This window comes from Metopolophium dirhodum, chromosome 3 (assembly GCF_019925205.1).
Source record: "Metopolophium dirhodum isolate CAU chromosome 3, ASM1992520v1, whole genome shotgun sequence".
Taxonomy (NCBI): Eukaryota; Metazoa; Arthropoda; class Insecta; order Hemiptera; family Aphididae; genus Metopolophium; species Metopolophium dirhodum.
In genome coordinates this window covers 40,900,799-40,915,884 of record NC_083562.1, presented here as the reverse complement: position 1 = coordinate 40,915,884, position 15,086 = coordinate 40,900,799, and the positions used below count along the sequence as shown (strand labels likewise).

Sequence of the window (15,086 nt, the reverse complement as noted above, 5' to 3'; positions counted from 1 at the left end):
GTTTGTTGATTTGTATTATTATCTTTTGTCAATATACATCTATAATATATATAAAATATACAAGAAGATCTGATAAGTAGTTCCAGAGTTTAGTCTGTATAGTTATAGTCTGTGTATTTATATACTTAGTTATATATAATATATATATATAAATTAATGTTTGTGGGTAGATTAGACCTTTGGGAAGAATATAGGTTATTTTTAAAGGGTTAAATTTGTTTTTTTTTATTAATCGGATTTTAGTACGGTTAGGTTAGGTTAGGATTTTGTATTAATTGATTATATTAATCCACCGTAGGTAGAATTAAGTAAAAACGACAAACTTGGTATAACTTTGATACTTTAGAGTTAAATCATACACTTACGTACAAACATCACTGGGTCCGCGATCTACCGCAGTAGATTGCCTACCTGATAATGTACTGCTGCAAATCAGAATTTTTATTCCCCGGGCAACGGAAAAGTTAAGATAAATGTTGAACACCATACACCGAAATACCGAATATTAAATAACAAATCGAACAAAGTTTGAGTCATATAGAGTTGATACATTTAACAGGTTCAGCTAGTAATCTATTTATATTATATAAAAATGAATGTTGTCTGTCTATCTGCCTATATGTGTGTTTTTACTTTTTATAAAGCATTGTTATAGCTGAATTACTGATTTTTAGGTTAAAACAATTTGAAATATAATGCTAGTAATATGTAAAATGCTAATTAGTATCTAAAGTTTATGGTACTTATACAATGGCTAACACCACCCAAGAGTTGAATTGTCTCAAAATAACCCTATACGACCTGCAGACATAATATCTTAATTAGTTGACTTAAGATCATTTCACGCTTAAAACTTAGCGCGCTAAGTACTGTGTTGGGAGCTGTTTTAAGTCGAGGAAAAATAATTATATTAATTGAAAATATTACTTTACTTTACTTTACTTTATACATTAAATAAATACCAAAATTAAAAAAGTTAAAGACTTATTGGATACAATTATTAAAACAATTCACTGTCAAAGTATTATCACAGTATAAATAAACTAATTCTATTCGATTAAACATTTACACAGTGTATATTGACACAATCGTCATCAACAATAAACAATATTATATTCACCAACTTCATATTATAATAATAATAATATTAATTGTAGCCAGCAGTATTGGTGGTATTAATATATTAAACATAATATTATGCTTATTTTTTATGTACTAGCCAGCACAGTATAATATCAATTTTATATACGGCATAGTTTATGCGTCATAATAATATAATAATAATATATAACTTCATTGAAGTAGGTAAATACAATGGTATATTGTGTGGCACAAGCTGTAACCGGAATTCACCAAAGACTGAAATTGCCTTCCCGCATGAGCCACACATTCTATTTTTGTCACGCCTCTGCGTTCGTCGATCACGGCAACAACAAGACTATTCTACAAAACAATTTCATGAAAGAAAATAACCCAGGGAGGTTATAATTTGAATATAAGATATAACCACCACATCTGATATATAAAGTAATCCAATGTGGATTGATAAGGAGTAAACACTGTCTTGGCTTCTTAATTAATTAAAAATATTACTAGAGTTAGGTTCATCACTAGATAGCGTTGACTACCCGTTAGAGGAGTAAAAATATACAGCTTTTTATGCAGAATTAAAGCAAAACACAATAAATACCACTGTACTCGTTAAAATATTATATAAATAATAAATAATACAGTTTTAACTACAATTACATAGAAAGTGGGCAAGTGGGTGTCGCTCTGCTGTACAGTAGATTAAAAGTGGGTCACTGTAATGGATGGTGTTAAATTTGAATTCAATGATATAATAATATTATTATTGTGAATAAAGTAATTTATATATTATAACTAATTTACGTGGAGCCTTATTGTCTTAAATTTTCAATCCTTAGCTATAAAAGTTGAACATTTTATAAATTTTAAATTTGATAAATTTTGTCAACATTTGAACTTTAAATGCTTATAAAAATAATTGTGCCTATGTATTTTTAATATTTTTCAACTACTATTGTAACAATATATCAGGAGCCATTAAATGTTCACGCCTTTTTACCAAACAAATAAAATTTTATTGATATTTATTGAAAAAAAAATTGAAAACTGACGGTGTACGTAAACAACTCAAAAAGAGTCAAATTATTTTCAAAATTGTATGGTCTAAGATAATGAAAATAAAAACATTCAGTGAAATTTTCATGTATCTACAGTTATTCGTTTTTGAATTACAAGAAAACAACAAAATCTTTACATGAAAAATCGAGTGAATATCCAAACTTGTAAAAATATAAACTTCAAACGCTCTTTGACTGATTTCAGGTTGTCCAATCGTCTTATGGTTGTTGTGTTCAGCAAACGTGTGGTGTATACAGGTAACATACTACATTTAGTTGTTAATGTTTTTATATTATTTATCCTATACCTATTATACATTTTATTACTTCTTAAACTTCATTTATTTTTTACAAATACATACGTACCTAAGTAATACCGAATAATTCATTTACTACATTATCACCATAGATAATTCTTATATTATCTATGATTATCACAATGTGAATGTTATTTTTACTTATCAATAATTATTTCGAACTGCTGTTTGGATAGTGTTTAATATTCACAAGTTTTATTTATAAATAAAGCCGATTACATGGCTACATTATCAATAATGATTAGACAATTTGCGTTCATATTTACTCCCGGGAGTGTCTTCCATAATGGATCCAAAGAACTTATTTCCGTTATCGTACTTATACTATCAAATAATCAAATTTATTTATGTATCCTACTGCTAATGCTGTATACATTTAAAATAATATAGATTATTATAGAACCATACATTTTATACACTACTATTTAATATGATTAATTATTACTGTAATCTCAAAATGTGACAATAATTATCAATTATTATAAAAAGCTAGATTAGATATTTGAATTTATTATTATGTTACATAGTATTTGTAACTACGTTCAGACAGTTTCGTTTTGTTTTCCTCTTTAACTTTATACTATAATATTTATTTATATTGCACATAAAGTGTTCTCCTTTACTTTATTTTGTTTTGTTTTTTTAGTTAAACACGATGCACCGGGACGATATAATATTATTTTTTTAACAAATATCAATTGGTAAGTGAAACATTTTGTCATCAATCAGAACTTCTTAGTTTTTTGTCGTAAAATACTTTTTGTTCAATCGAAAAATGTGAACAATGTAAGTTGTAACTGACTGATATATATAAATAGTAATATAGTTTATTTTTTCAAAAAACTTAACTAACCATATAACACGTATTTTTTTTTTTATACAGTCACCGAGGTAGAGTTTTCTTATAATATAGCATGCATTAAAGTATTAAATTGTCAAGCTTTTTGACCTAGCAAAATTTTCATATCAATATGTTAGAAAAAAATCTGAAATGTTTACAAATAGCTCAAAAAGAATCAAAATATTTTGGAATTATAACATGAATATAAAATACTATTAAAAACATTTTATGAAAATTTCAAATATTATTATATGGTTATTATTTTATTAATTATCTAAGGCAAAATAAGAAAATCGATTTTGCCAAAAACTGGTAAAAATTTATTTTTTTTTTTTTGGTTTTTTCTAATTATTTAAAAAAGTACTTACTTGGAATTTTAGATTCTGAGTGGAACGATGAATGTATTTATATTACAATAATGTGTTTTTTTTTTTTTGTGTGTGTGTCTGTGTACACGAAAGTAGTCAAAATAGTGCTTCGATTTTCAACTTCAGTATCTTGTTCGATTGGAAAGTGAATATTGTCGGTACATTGGGGAGGTCAAAATTTAAAATTCCCAGTAATTTTCAAATGCGCCAAGAAAAACAAAAGAAAAATTAAGAAAACGAGAATTTTTACGCAAAATCGATTTTTCACATATTCGACTTTGGTTTTTGGTGTAACTTTAAAACAAATGACCGTAAATACATGAAATTTTCACTGTTTGTTTATATTTACATTTTCTATACACGATCAAATTTTCAAAATATTTGGATTTATTTTGAACTGTTTAGGGACATTTTCAGTTTCCAATTATATTAGTTTTTTTTCTATGAATGTCAATAAAACTTTATTCGTTGAGTAAAAATACTTGAAAACTTAATACAAGGCTCCTACTATATTGCTACATTGAAATTTTAAAAATATTAAAAATCTTTAGTCACAGTTTTTTTTTTTATAAGCATTTAAAGTTCAAATCTTGACAAAATATGGAAAAATCACGAAAATTATTAAATTATTTTGAGTTAAGAATTAATAAAAATTTTTGTTTTTAAATCTAAGATATGAAAATGTAATACAATAATATAGAGTACAAGAGTCCTGAGTCCTTATAAGTATGTCAACTTTTAGCAAAAAAAAAAGTCCCTAAGAAAGTCAAACTAGATTTTTATGAGCATTTGAAGTTCATATTTTTACAACATTGGATATTTACTCGATTTCTCATGTAACAATTTTCTTATTTTGTTGTAATTAAAAAACGTATGACTGTAGATATTTGAAAATTTCAATGAATGTTTATTGTTTATATTAGCATTTTCTATACACGATATAATTTTGAAAATAATTACTTTTGAACTACCAGAAAAGCTGTTGCTGAAATTAATAATCAAAGCATTCTTTCTACCATAAAAAGTTTTTCAGACACAATAAAAAATATCATATATATGGCATGATAAATGTTATACATTCTTCGCTCCGTTCATAATCTAAAATGGGAGTGATCATACTTGGCTTAGCCCTCTGACTAAGATTTAGCCCCCCCCCCCCTCACTACCAGAATTTTAACCCTAGTTGCGCCTATGCCTGTAAAGCATGTTTTTGATCAAGAAAACAGGACACGTGCAATAATATGGCGAATCAATATTATACATTATTATTATTTATAAGCAAACAGGTATATAATAATAATTTATTATAAACAGATTTGTGGATTAGAGTATATCGACGTAAATACGGATGATGAATAAATTAAACTAATATTAGTCATAGCCCATAGGCATATAGGACGGTTTCATATTATATATTGTAGGTTTATCCGTATAGGTACTCGTATACAGAATGTAACAGATACCTATAGCTGACTTTTGGAATAACTTTTGTTCTGATCAATATTTAAAAGTTTTTATATATATATATAATTTATAGTCACTTGCGCTACACATATATTATACAAAAAATTATTTGTATTTTTAACACTAAAAATAAAAATTTTAAATTTGATTTAAATTTTTTTGGATATATTCTAAATAGCTAATTTGTAAATCTAATTATAAGAATAATTTTGATAGTAAAAACATTTATCTAAGTTAAGTAGTTTATTTTTTAGAAATTTTTAAAATATCGATATTTTTTGGATTAAATGAATGTGATGGAACGTAATAACTTATTTCAAAATATTATTTTTGGGGAATTTGCTGACATGAGTATATTTCTTAAATTATACATATACTAATCACATAATTTTAACAATTTTTATCATACGTTTAAGTATCATAATTTTTATTTTTTTTTTCGTCAAGTCTTTCTGTTGCACCTTGTAGATACCACGGAATGTTAAAAATGATCTGTTAAATATTATAATATTTTCGGGACACGCATCGTGCATTCGTAGACAACGTTTTCAATATTTCAACATTAATAAATTATTATTCGCGTTTAAAGTCGGTGTTCAAACTGACATCTCTGGCTACGGACGTGCCTACCAGCTCTGCACAGCGTATACGCCTTTCACGGAAAACTCGGGGCCGAATATTATTTAAGTCTCGTCTTGTCTCGTCCAAACCGGTTATTGAAACATCCGACATCGCTGAAAAAGTGGAAACGGATAGGTAACCACCTCCGCCTGTACGCATTACCCACACACCCATTACAATATTATATAATATTGTAGGTTATGTGCCTGTATCGTGTACGCGGTCCGACTGCAAAGACGGATTCTGTCTGTAGAATGTTTTAGAAAAAATCGTCTTTACCGCAATGTTTAGAGACAACCGAATTCGTCGGAATTAATAATAATATCGAATTTCAGTCGAGCTTTTCACCGCTGCATTATTGGTGGTCGTCTCGTGAATGTGGTCGCAACGTGTTCGGTTAAATTAAAGTTTTGTGAGTAAAAACATGTCCAGAACAATAATATTATAAACCGTTAAGAATGTTTTATAATAATATAATATAATATATCAGTGATTATTCGTAGGCATTGTAACTAATCGCAGTCACACGGTTCAATGATATCAGCCATTGCCACTGAGTTTCGTATCGCGTTTGGAACTTAAAGTATCTCGTATTACCGACGTCCTTTTTGCATGTCATAAAGGTAGGTAGGTACCGGCGACCACGTTATAATATTGACGTGTAAATTATAAAGTACAATTTTTTAATGATTATTAATTGCATTATGCATTTATTGTGTGATATAATATCATATGAATTGAGATCTGTTACCTTTCGGTTTTAAATTTTTAACCAAGAATTTATTAATTATTTCACCTTGAGTTAAAGTCAATAGTTATATTATATATAAATCATGATTTTATATTATATTATTACTATTTTGCAGTTTATATTATATTATGTACAGATTTGGGTTTTGACTATTTTAGCACGATAAAATAATATTATTGGTGTTTATTTAATAAGAAGATAATAATAGTAATTATATGTAAATTACTTGTAGTTCAGAATAAAGTACCTAATAAAATAAATAATAATATAAATGTCTGTTAACCTACCTATATTTAATAATTTGCTAAATTGTTCATAAGTAATAGGTTGCTTAAATAAACCTAAATAGTAAATAATATACATTACTATTTTTGTTTATGGCGGTCTGGGTTTATTTGACTGGTCTAGGAATGGATTATTGTTTTTAGTTACGCATAATAATAATGTTACATATTTACATACATTATATTATGAACAAATAACTAATGTTTTTAATTACAAACTGCCTATACAGCTATACATAAATACGTTTTTAAATTAGATATATAGGTAGGCACACTTAAATGTGGTATGGTTACATAACAAAATATCGTTTAACGTTATAACTTATAACTGTGTGCATAAAGTACAATTATTGTTAAAAAAATGAGACACTCTTATTTTATTTATTTAAAAATACATTTTGGTAATGGTTTATTTCACGCGTGGGTTTAGTGTTTGGTAGAAAACCTGAAGATAGTTCGTTCACAGTGAACGATTTAATTACATTTTACTTCTTTTGAACGACTTATCCAAGGTTGATATAAAACTAAATAATGATATTCAATGATTTAAAATATGTAAATTTATCATTCTCGTTTTTTTTCTAGGTATAGGCAATAGGTACCTAACACCAATATAGTGTTTGGAGTATGAAATATTTCACTGTATGGTGAAATATTTCACAAAAACGTGAAACATTGACATTTTTTCAAATAGAAATAAAAACACAATTTATTTATTTTTTTAACACAATGTTTAGTGTTCTAAATTCTAATGTAAGAATTCAGTAGGTATAAAATATACATGTGTACTATTGTATACCTAATTGTATCATTTAAAGATTAAAATATTTAAAAATTTTGAATGCCATTTTAAATGTATAATACCAACGGTTAGGTATTCATTTAGATACCACACAATTATGAAGTTGATTTATGTCAATTATATTATGTAAATATAAGACTTATTTAAAAATAAAACAAAGTTTATTAAAATACTGAAATATTTCATTTTTTAAAATTGTATGACATTTTCAAACACTACACCTATACCATATAGTATTTATATATAGTTACGCAAGTGCTAAGTATTACACAATATTGTGTACAGAAATTAATAGAAAATAATTTTTTGAGGGTATCGTAAGTTTTCTTATAGGTATTAAACTTCCAATGATCGTAGTTATGTGCATTATTTTACTTTTATTATAAACATTTAAAAATACATTTAACCTATGTATAGTATTATTAACTGTATATGAACGATTACCTACTATTTACATTACATCAACAATGTATTATAATGTTATACTTTATAATATGGTTCGAATATTGGCAATATTGCTGATAATGAGTAAATTCCAGGAAAATTTATTTTATTTAATGCTGTTTAACACACCTTGCTGTTAGTCATGTCGAAATGAAAGGAGTACTTCATTATTTTGAAATCGCATGAACATTTTTTTTATTGGTTTTGCGCTTTTCTTTTACAATATCGATCACAATATTACTGGTAATGCTCGCAAAAAGTGTCCAAAAATTCTTTAAGTGTTTAAATCATTTTAGAAAGTAAAAATAATAATTAAACACATATTGGTGTGGATATTCAGATAGCTGATCACATAGCTAACCTCAAGTCGTAATAAATTTTGCAACAATTTACTATAAACACTTGATAGTTATTAATATAATTTAGGTACTTAATAAATTAAGACATTTTCAGGATTAACAATTACCTATAAGTAGGTCATGCTCTTTTTTCTGTACATCATAAACTGAGTTTATTAAACTCACAATACCAATATTATGTTTATTATATATCAAATTATAAATTATTTATCTATTTAATACATTTTATGTGAAATGAACTAAAAAAATGTATGTTAACATTGTTAATTAATGATAATATTATGTTTTATACTAAAACTAATTTCAAAACATTGCAATTCTAATTTCTATTAAATATTTTAATGACCTTGTTGTTTAATATTTCATTATAAATATTACTAATCTAAACTGTTTGTTATATACTACAGACTTTATTCACTGTACAGTCAAATCATTTTTTTGTTAAATCATCACTAAAGAAATAGCTGAACATTAGATATTCACTTAATTTCGTTTATTCGTTTAATCAAATTGATTATTTATTTTAGTGAAGTCTGATAAATGTTTTTGGCTTATGGCTAGAGAATCGAATAAATAATTGTAGTAATTCGTACGTTTTATATGTTATTATTAATAGTGTAATAATATTAATAATAAATAATATTAATATTATTAACTTTTACTAAGGAAATTGTTTTAGCCGTAAAATATTGTACAGGAAAAAAATATTAAACAAATTTTATGATTCCGAGAATAACTGTTCTTTGGAGCTGTTTAATAACATTTAGAGTTTAGTAATTATTATTATATGTGTACCTCTAAATTATTACGAATGAATAATACTAATTTAAAACAAAAATGAGATTCAATCTATTATGTGGAAATATAACTAATATAAGATAAATCATAATTTATTATTATGTCATCGTTCTAGTAAATTGAAATCAGTGTGACAGCTACAGTAGTGTATCATATATCATGCTCTCCGAGTCGTCGTACAGCGGCGAAATGGAAAAACGGCCACTGCTCTCGTCGAAAAAAACACCGATCGGCCGTTCGCTATTGGCGAGTTTTCTTGGTAAGGTTATGATAACAAATAACAATATTATAAGACTGTAACGGTTCTTAAGGTATAACTTAAAGTTGTAATTTTTAAGTGACTTTAACATACGATTCACTATTATTAGAATTTACGGCCTATTTTCTCGGTAGGTATATAATATTAATATTATTAATATAACTAGATCGGTACGATCATTCATTATTATAGGGACATTCACATCACGTCTTTTGGCTGATGGACCATTGGACCATCTGCACGTAAGACGCTTTTTACACTTGTTATTGGTTGCAATGGTGACCATCATTCATTACTATTTTATGAACATTGAACGTACATAAATAATAATATACATATAAATTCATTTTTAATTACCTTAGAATTCTTAAATTTTTTTTAAATGTCTGAACTAAGCTGATTTTCCACAGCCAACAATGCGTATTTTATTAGCACACAAATACACACTAGTACAATGCTATAAAAACTGATATTAATTTTTGACTAGGTACTATAATAATATAAGGATGTCACAATTTTCAATTGTATACAAATCATAATATTTTCCAGAAATTAAATAAACTGTACATTATTGATATTTTTAGTAGGGTACATATATTTTTAATTTACAACGCATCGACTAATGCGTGATTTATTGTATAGAGTTAGAAGTTTTCGTATTGTAATATATACCTACTAATACATTTTTATAATTTTATCAGATTGTATACAATTTTAAATTACTATTAAATATTAATATTCTTCTTCAATGCTAAAATAAATTTTTTTTTTTTTTCATTACCAAAAGCTTCCGTGATGTCGTTTGCTTCGGGGACCGTGGTTGGTGGCTGGACGGCCCCACAGCATCCCGAATCCATTGGAGAGATGATGTTCGAGATGGAAACCATGGATATATCGTCATGGGTCGTTTCCATTTACCTGATTGGCGCGCTCCTGGGTGCACTTCCGGCCGGCCAGATATCCCGGACAATCGGCCGCAAGAAGTTCCTACTGTTGCTCGCAATTCCAATGACGCTTGGATGGCTATTAATCACGATCTTCGTGGATAGCGTAAGTTTATAATAAAGTAATGCATAATATATAGTAATGCACGGTAAAAAATTGGACAGTAGATCACCAACTATAAAAAAAACCTAAAACGAAATGACATTTGATTAAATTACATACTTTAAAGAGATATACAATAATAAATTCCTGTCAGTTTAATATATATACGTGTTATTGACTGACGTTGCTTATGTATTTTTATAAATACGAAATAAGTATCAAATTACCAGTATTTATAGTTTGGTTTTTGTACTTGTACATTTTATATTAGTAATAACTAATACATTATCTTTTATTTTCTACGTGGTATTGAGAGCCGGAGGAGGAACTGTTATTGGCAATACTTCTCCTCCAACCCAAATCGATTATTGTTGACAAGAAAAAAAAAATTGTACAACAATAATAGCATCACTCGGATGCGTCCTCCCGACCTGACAGACTTTCCTTAGCGAATGATTAACAAATAAATTAACAATTTAAATTAAAATCAAAATAACATTTTCTCCTTCATACAACAATCTAAAAGAGGCGGTTTCTCGTACCTTTTTTTAAATATTTTGATCATAATACTATGTAATTTTCTGTTCGTTCATTCAAGGGTTCTATGACTTTTCACTCATTATTATACTATTTGTAAAAGGCTCGTGAAAGTTACAATAACAACATATATGTGAATTATCATGATTGGCCGCAGGTGTACGTGATTCTAGTCGGACGTTTCCTGTGTGGACTGTCGCTGGGTGCCGTCACGGTGGCTGTGCCACTGTACAACTACGACGTGGCGCCAGACGTGTGCCGCGGCCGTGGGGGTGTGTTCCTCGACTTCATGCTGTGCGTGGGCATCCTGTACTCATACGTGTCCAGTGACCTGCTGGGCCTGCGCATGTTCGCGTTCACCTGCGCCGTCTTTCCGCTAGTGTTCTGCGTCCTTTTCTGGCGCATGCCCGAATCGCCGCTGTACCTGTATAGCCGAGGGCGCTTCTTGGACGCCAAAGCAGCCCTCATGTATGACCACCCTTATAATTATAGCAGCGTCCAATAGTAGCATATGTGGGGGGGGGGGGAGGGAAGACTGTGTTTGGGTTTAGAATTCGCGTCGATAGGTAAGTGGACGACGACACGCGTGGTTTCAAGTCTTAATAAGTCAATTGGAGAGCTTAGTTTGTGGGTTTCTATAATTTCATCTATGCAAGCTTAAAATGAAGTAAAAATGTAATTTAGGTCCGGATGTCGATGTATGACTTTTTTTCGTAAAGAGATCGCTGATGCAGTTGATAATGGGTTTTGTGCATCGCGTTGCTCGCAGAATACCACCAACTGTTTTTAAGGGGTTAAGCGTAGGCAATATCTATTCGAGTGCGTACGTTCAGAGGTCTCAAACACGGCCGAAAGTGTAGTATAGTGTACGTTTTGGTATGAGATCGTATTGGGAAAAAACGGTCGGTACCAGACACGTTTTTCAAACAATCGCCGGATAATATTATTATAAAATATTATATTATGCGCAGGTAACAATGAATATTTTTGTATGACGTGTGTTATTGTAATGCAGATGGCTGCAGGGAGACGACTTCGACGTTACCACCGCATTCGACGAGTACGCGAAACTGCAGACTGAAGAAGACGTGCTTCCCGCCGACAAGGAATCGCAATCCCCAGGAAGGAAGTACGATAGATTCGGTTAAAATATTATGTTCTTCTTGGGGACAACCATGACAATATTATAATCATAATGTTGTTTCAGGAGAGCTTTCGTGAAAGCAGTGGTCTTGTCGTTGTTGTTGGCCACCGTACAGAGGATGTCCGGTGCCGGAGCCATCATACAGTACACGGCGAAACTTTTCTGCATATCCGGGTCGTCGGTGGCGCCCAACACGGCTTCGATAATAACCGGAATTTTCCAGCTGATCGGTTCTGGCATCACCATTTTCCTCATCGACCGGGTGGGCCGCCGAAAACTTCTACTCGTCTCGTCATCGGTCGTGGTGGCGTGCTTGGCCATGTTGACTATGTACTTCTATTTCTTGAATAAAGGTACGTTCTATACCTTACGTTGTATGACGCATTGTATGCTCTAGTGTATTGCTCTAGCGCGATGAAAAAGGGTTTTATTTCTACGGAGGAGTAGAAGGGCAGCCTGATTATCAAGAGGAAAAAAGTTACATCTCGTTCGCACGCAAAAACATAATATTATTGTTTAAACCGCATCATTTTCTTGTTGTCACTAGATAATTTCTCGTTTTCACAAATTAACTTATCGATTGATTGACAACATTTTCTTGTTAGCACTAGATGATCTCTCGTTCATAAATATAGATTGTGTACGTCTGTAGTCGTCAATACTAGCTTTGTGGACTTTTGGACAGCATGTTTATCTTCGTTCTAAATTCGACTCTACATAAAATGTGTCCACTAAAAAACCACATTTTTTATTTTATTTACACCTTTATAAGTACACAGGGTTTCATTTCGGGGCCCCTATAAATAATAACGTTTTGTCATGAAAACGAGAAATTATCTAGTGACAACGAGAAAATTATATAATTATAACAAAATGTTTTGTCGTACAAACAAGAATTTGTTGTCATTCAATCGAGAAGATATGTTGTGTGAACGATATGTAATTTTGTCGTCGTGTTAATCAGTTGGCCCTTTTACGCTTCCGTATATCTCACTATAAAAATTAAATTAATGAAAAAAATTAATTATTCATACTATTTTATATTTTGTAACTGATTAGTGATTACTGAATAACATAATAGGTAATACGATGTAATTATTATTATTCATGGTCCATGGAACTGAAAATCGTGACTAATTACTCTTAACCCGCGTGTTTTGTAACTATATACCTACTTAAGTACACAAGCATAATGTAACTCGCGTGTGGTAACTAATAGTAGTATATCTGACGATCAATAATAATATTGAGAAACTCCCTCGTCCCCCCCCTCCCCACACAATGACTAATATGTCATCTTAGTATTAATTCGAATACAATAATAATGCATCACTAGGGCTACATATGTACTTGTAAAGCATTGTCTTAGATCACCCAAAATAGATGCACTTTGCATTGAAATCCAAGCCCTGCACGGCTATACATTCACACGATCAAAATACAATGATTAATGGTATATAGACAGGTTTGATTTTACAACGCAAATTTCAGCTGATTAATAATAACCGTGTGTGGTACAAACCTAACATATTTATACTACCATTTACCAATATACGGAAGTAGACTTCGGTTATTTGGACGACGTAAATATCAAAAAATTATACTATAATGTCTTGACGCTTTTTGCAGACATGTTGGAGAACTCCTTGAAAATACTACCGATAGTCATAGTATGCACGTTCATCTCGTTCTTCAGGCTCGGGTTGGGACCGATACCGTGGTTCATTACCACCGAGCTTATCGGAGCCGATCACTCTAATCGAGCCCAGTCTTGCATAGTCTCGTACTCGTGGATATTGTCGTTTGTAGTGATGAAAACGTTTGTCATGCTGGTCGACGAGTGGCCCGTGGCCTTGTGGCTTGGTTACACCGTCATATCAGTTTTCGGGTATCTATTCATATTGTTTTTCGTACCTGAAACCAACAACAAGAATGCTGATGAAATCCGTCTGTCACTAGCAAAAACGTATCAAATAAATTCGTCCTGATTATTTTGTATTAATAAAAATTAAAAACGATAATTAAATTACATTTTTTTTATATTATATATATATTTTTTATTATTTTTCTAAATAATGCGTACATCCATTTTTTTTGTCAATTTTATATGTCTACGCGTGGTTAAGTTGTACTTTTTTTATTTTTTAGGTGTATGCTTCTTATTTGTATAAGTAAACGATTATAGTTAAATTAAGTTATTATATTACACTTTTTTTTGTGAACTGTGATGAATACGAAATACACGATACGTAATACCAGAATACTGCCCTTATTATAAGGTAATGTTCCATATAATAATAATCAGTAATACAATTAATAAAATATAACTACATTCGTCAATAGGTCAAAGGGTATTTTTTTAACTTAAAACCTTTGGCACGTGGATAATTATTTTTGTTTAGGTTGAGTTAGACTAATTGGCACATATAATATTATGCAGTCGTAACTAAATAACATAACAACAATAAAAAGACTTAACCTTCACTGTCCGTTGATCTTCAGTAACATTGTTGAGAATACTTTTCTTCCATAAGTAATAAAAACGTCAATCGGTATATTATCATAATAATATATAATGCGATACTAAATCCCGCGCAATCCTAAAATCCCCGCGAACGCACTAACAAATCACTTTGGGACGTCAAGTAGATACCAGGCAGAAACGTCATTAATATATTAAACGTATGACGTATGTGTCAAGACGACGTTATTTTCATTAGGAGCAAACACAATATTTAAATCAAATTGTAAAATAATATGACGTCTTTAATTGCTTTAATTTTACAACCAGCTGACTTATACCCAGGATAATTTACTAAAATACGAACCATAATATTATATTGAAATATGCATATGTATTACATAATATTTTCTTAATTTAACTGCCGTTTAATAATTCATTT

The 15,086-nt window shown here is 29.7% G+C and overlaps 1 protein-coding gene and 1 long non-coding RNA gene across 7 annotated transcripts; one reads left to right on the top strand and one right to left on the bottom strand.

Moving 5' to 3' along the window:
• Nucleotides 1-3,010: 3,010 nt before the first annotated feature.
• Nucleotides 3,011-14,525, top strand: LOC132941276 (facilitated trehalose transporter Tret1-like). Of its 6 annotated transcripts, none has more exons than XM_061009264.1 (8): nt 5,956-6,170; nt 6,262-6,381; nt 9,312-9,455; nt 10,243-10,505; nt 11,197-11,507; nt 12,055-12,168; nt 12,247-12,536; nt 13,813-14,525. In XM_061009264.1, the coding sequence occupies exons 3-8, from the start codon at nt 9,356-9,358 to the stop codon at nt 14,169-14,171; spliced, it is 1,437 nt and encodes a 478-aa protein (XP_060865247.1). In that variant the 5' UTR covers nt 5,956-6,170; nt 6,262-6,381; nt 9,312-9,355; the 3' UTR covers nt 14,172-14,525. The 6 variants fall into 6 exon arrangements, with proteins under 6 accessions (XP_060865249.1, XP_060865247.1, XP_060865248.1 ...); XM_061009265.1 differs by having other exon boundaries at nt 6,262-6,385; XM_061009262.1 differs by having other exon boundaries at nt 6,249-6,381.
• LOC132941277 (uncharacterized) lies at nt 10,242-13,866 on the bottom strand. The gene is made up of 2 exons (XR_009664147.1): nt 13,731-13,866; nt 10,242-10,588 (listed from the first exon to the last, which is right to left on the bottom strand). It is a non-coding gene; the product is annotated as an uncharacterized LOC132941277 (long non-coding RNA).
• Nucleotides 14,526-15,086: the final 561 nt, after the last annotated feature.

Bases quoted from the DNA above. Each gene is read 5' to 3' on its own strand.
- LOC132941276 (XM_061009266.1), top strand. From the start codon at position 9,356: ATGCTCTCCGAGTCGTCGTACAGCGGCGAAATGGAAAAACGGCCACTG. The intron at 10,506-11,196 runs GTAAGTTTATAA...GATTGGCCGCAG, and splicing joins TCACGATCTTCGTGGATAGC to GTGTACGTGATTCTAGTCGG. The intron at 11,508-12,054 runs GTATGACCACCC...ATTGTAATGCAG, and splicing joins GACGCCAAAGCAGCCCTCAT to ATGGCTGCAGGGAGACGACT.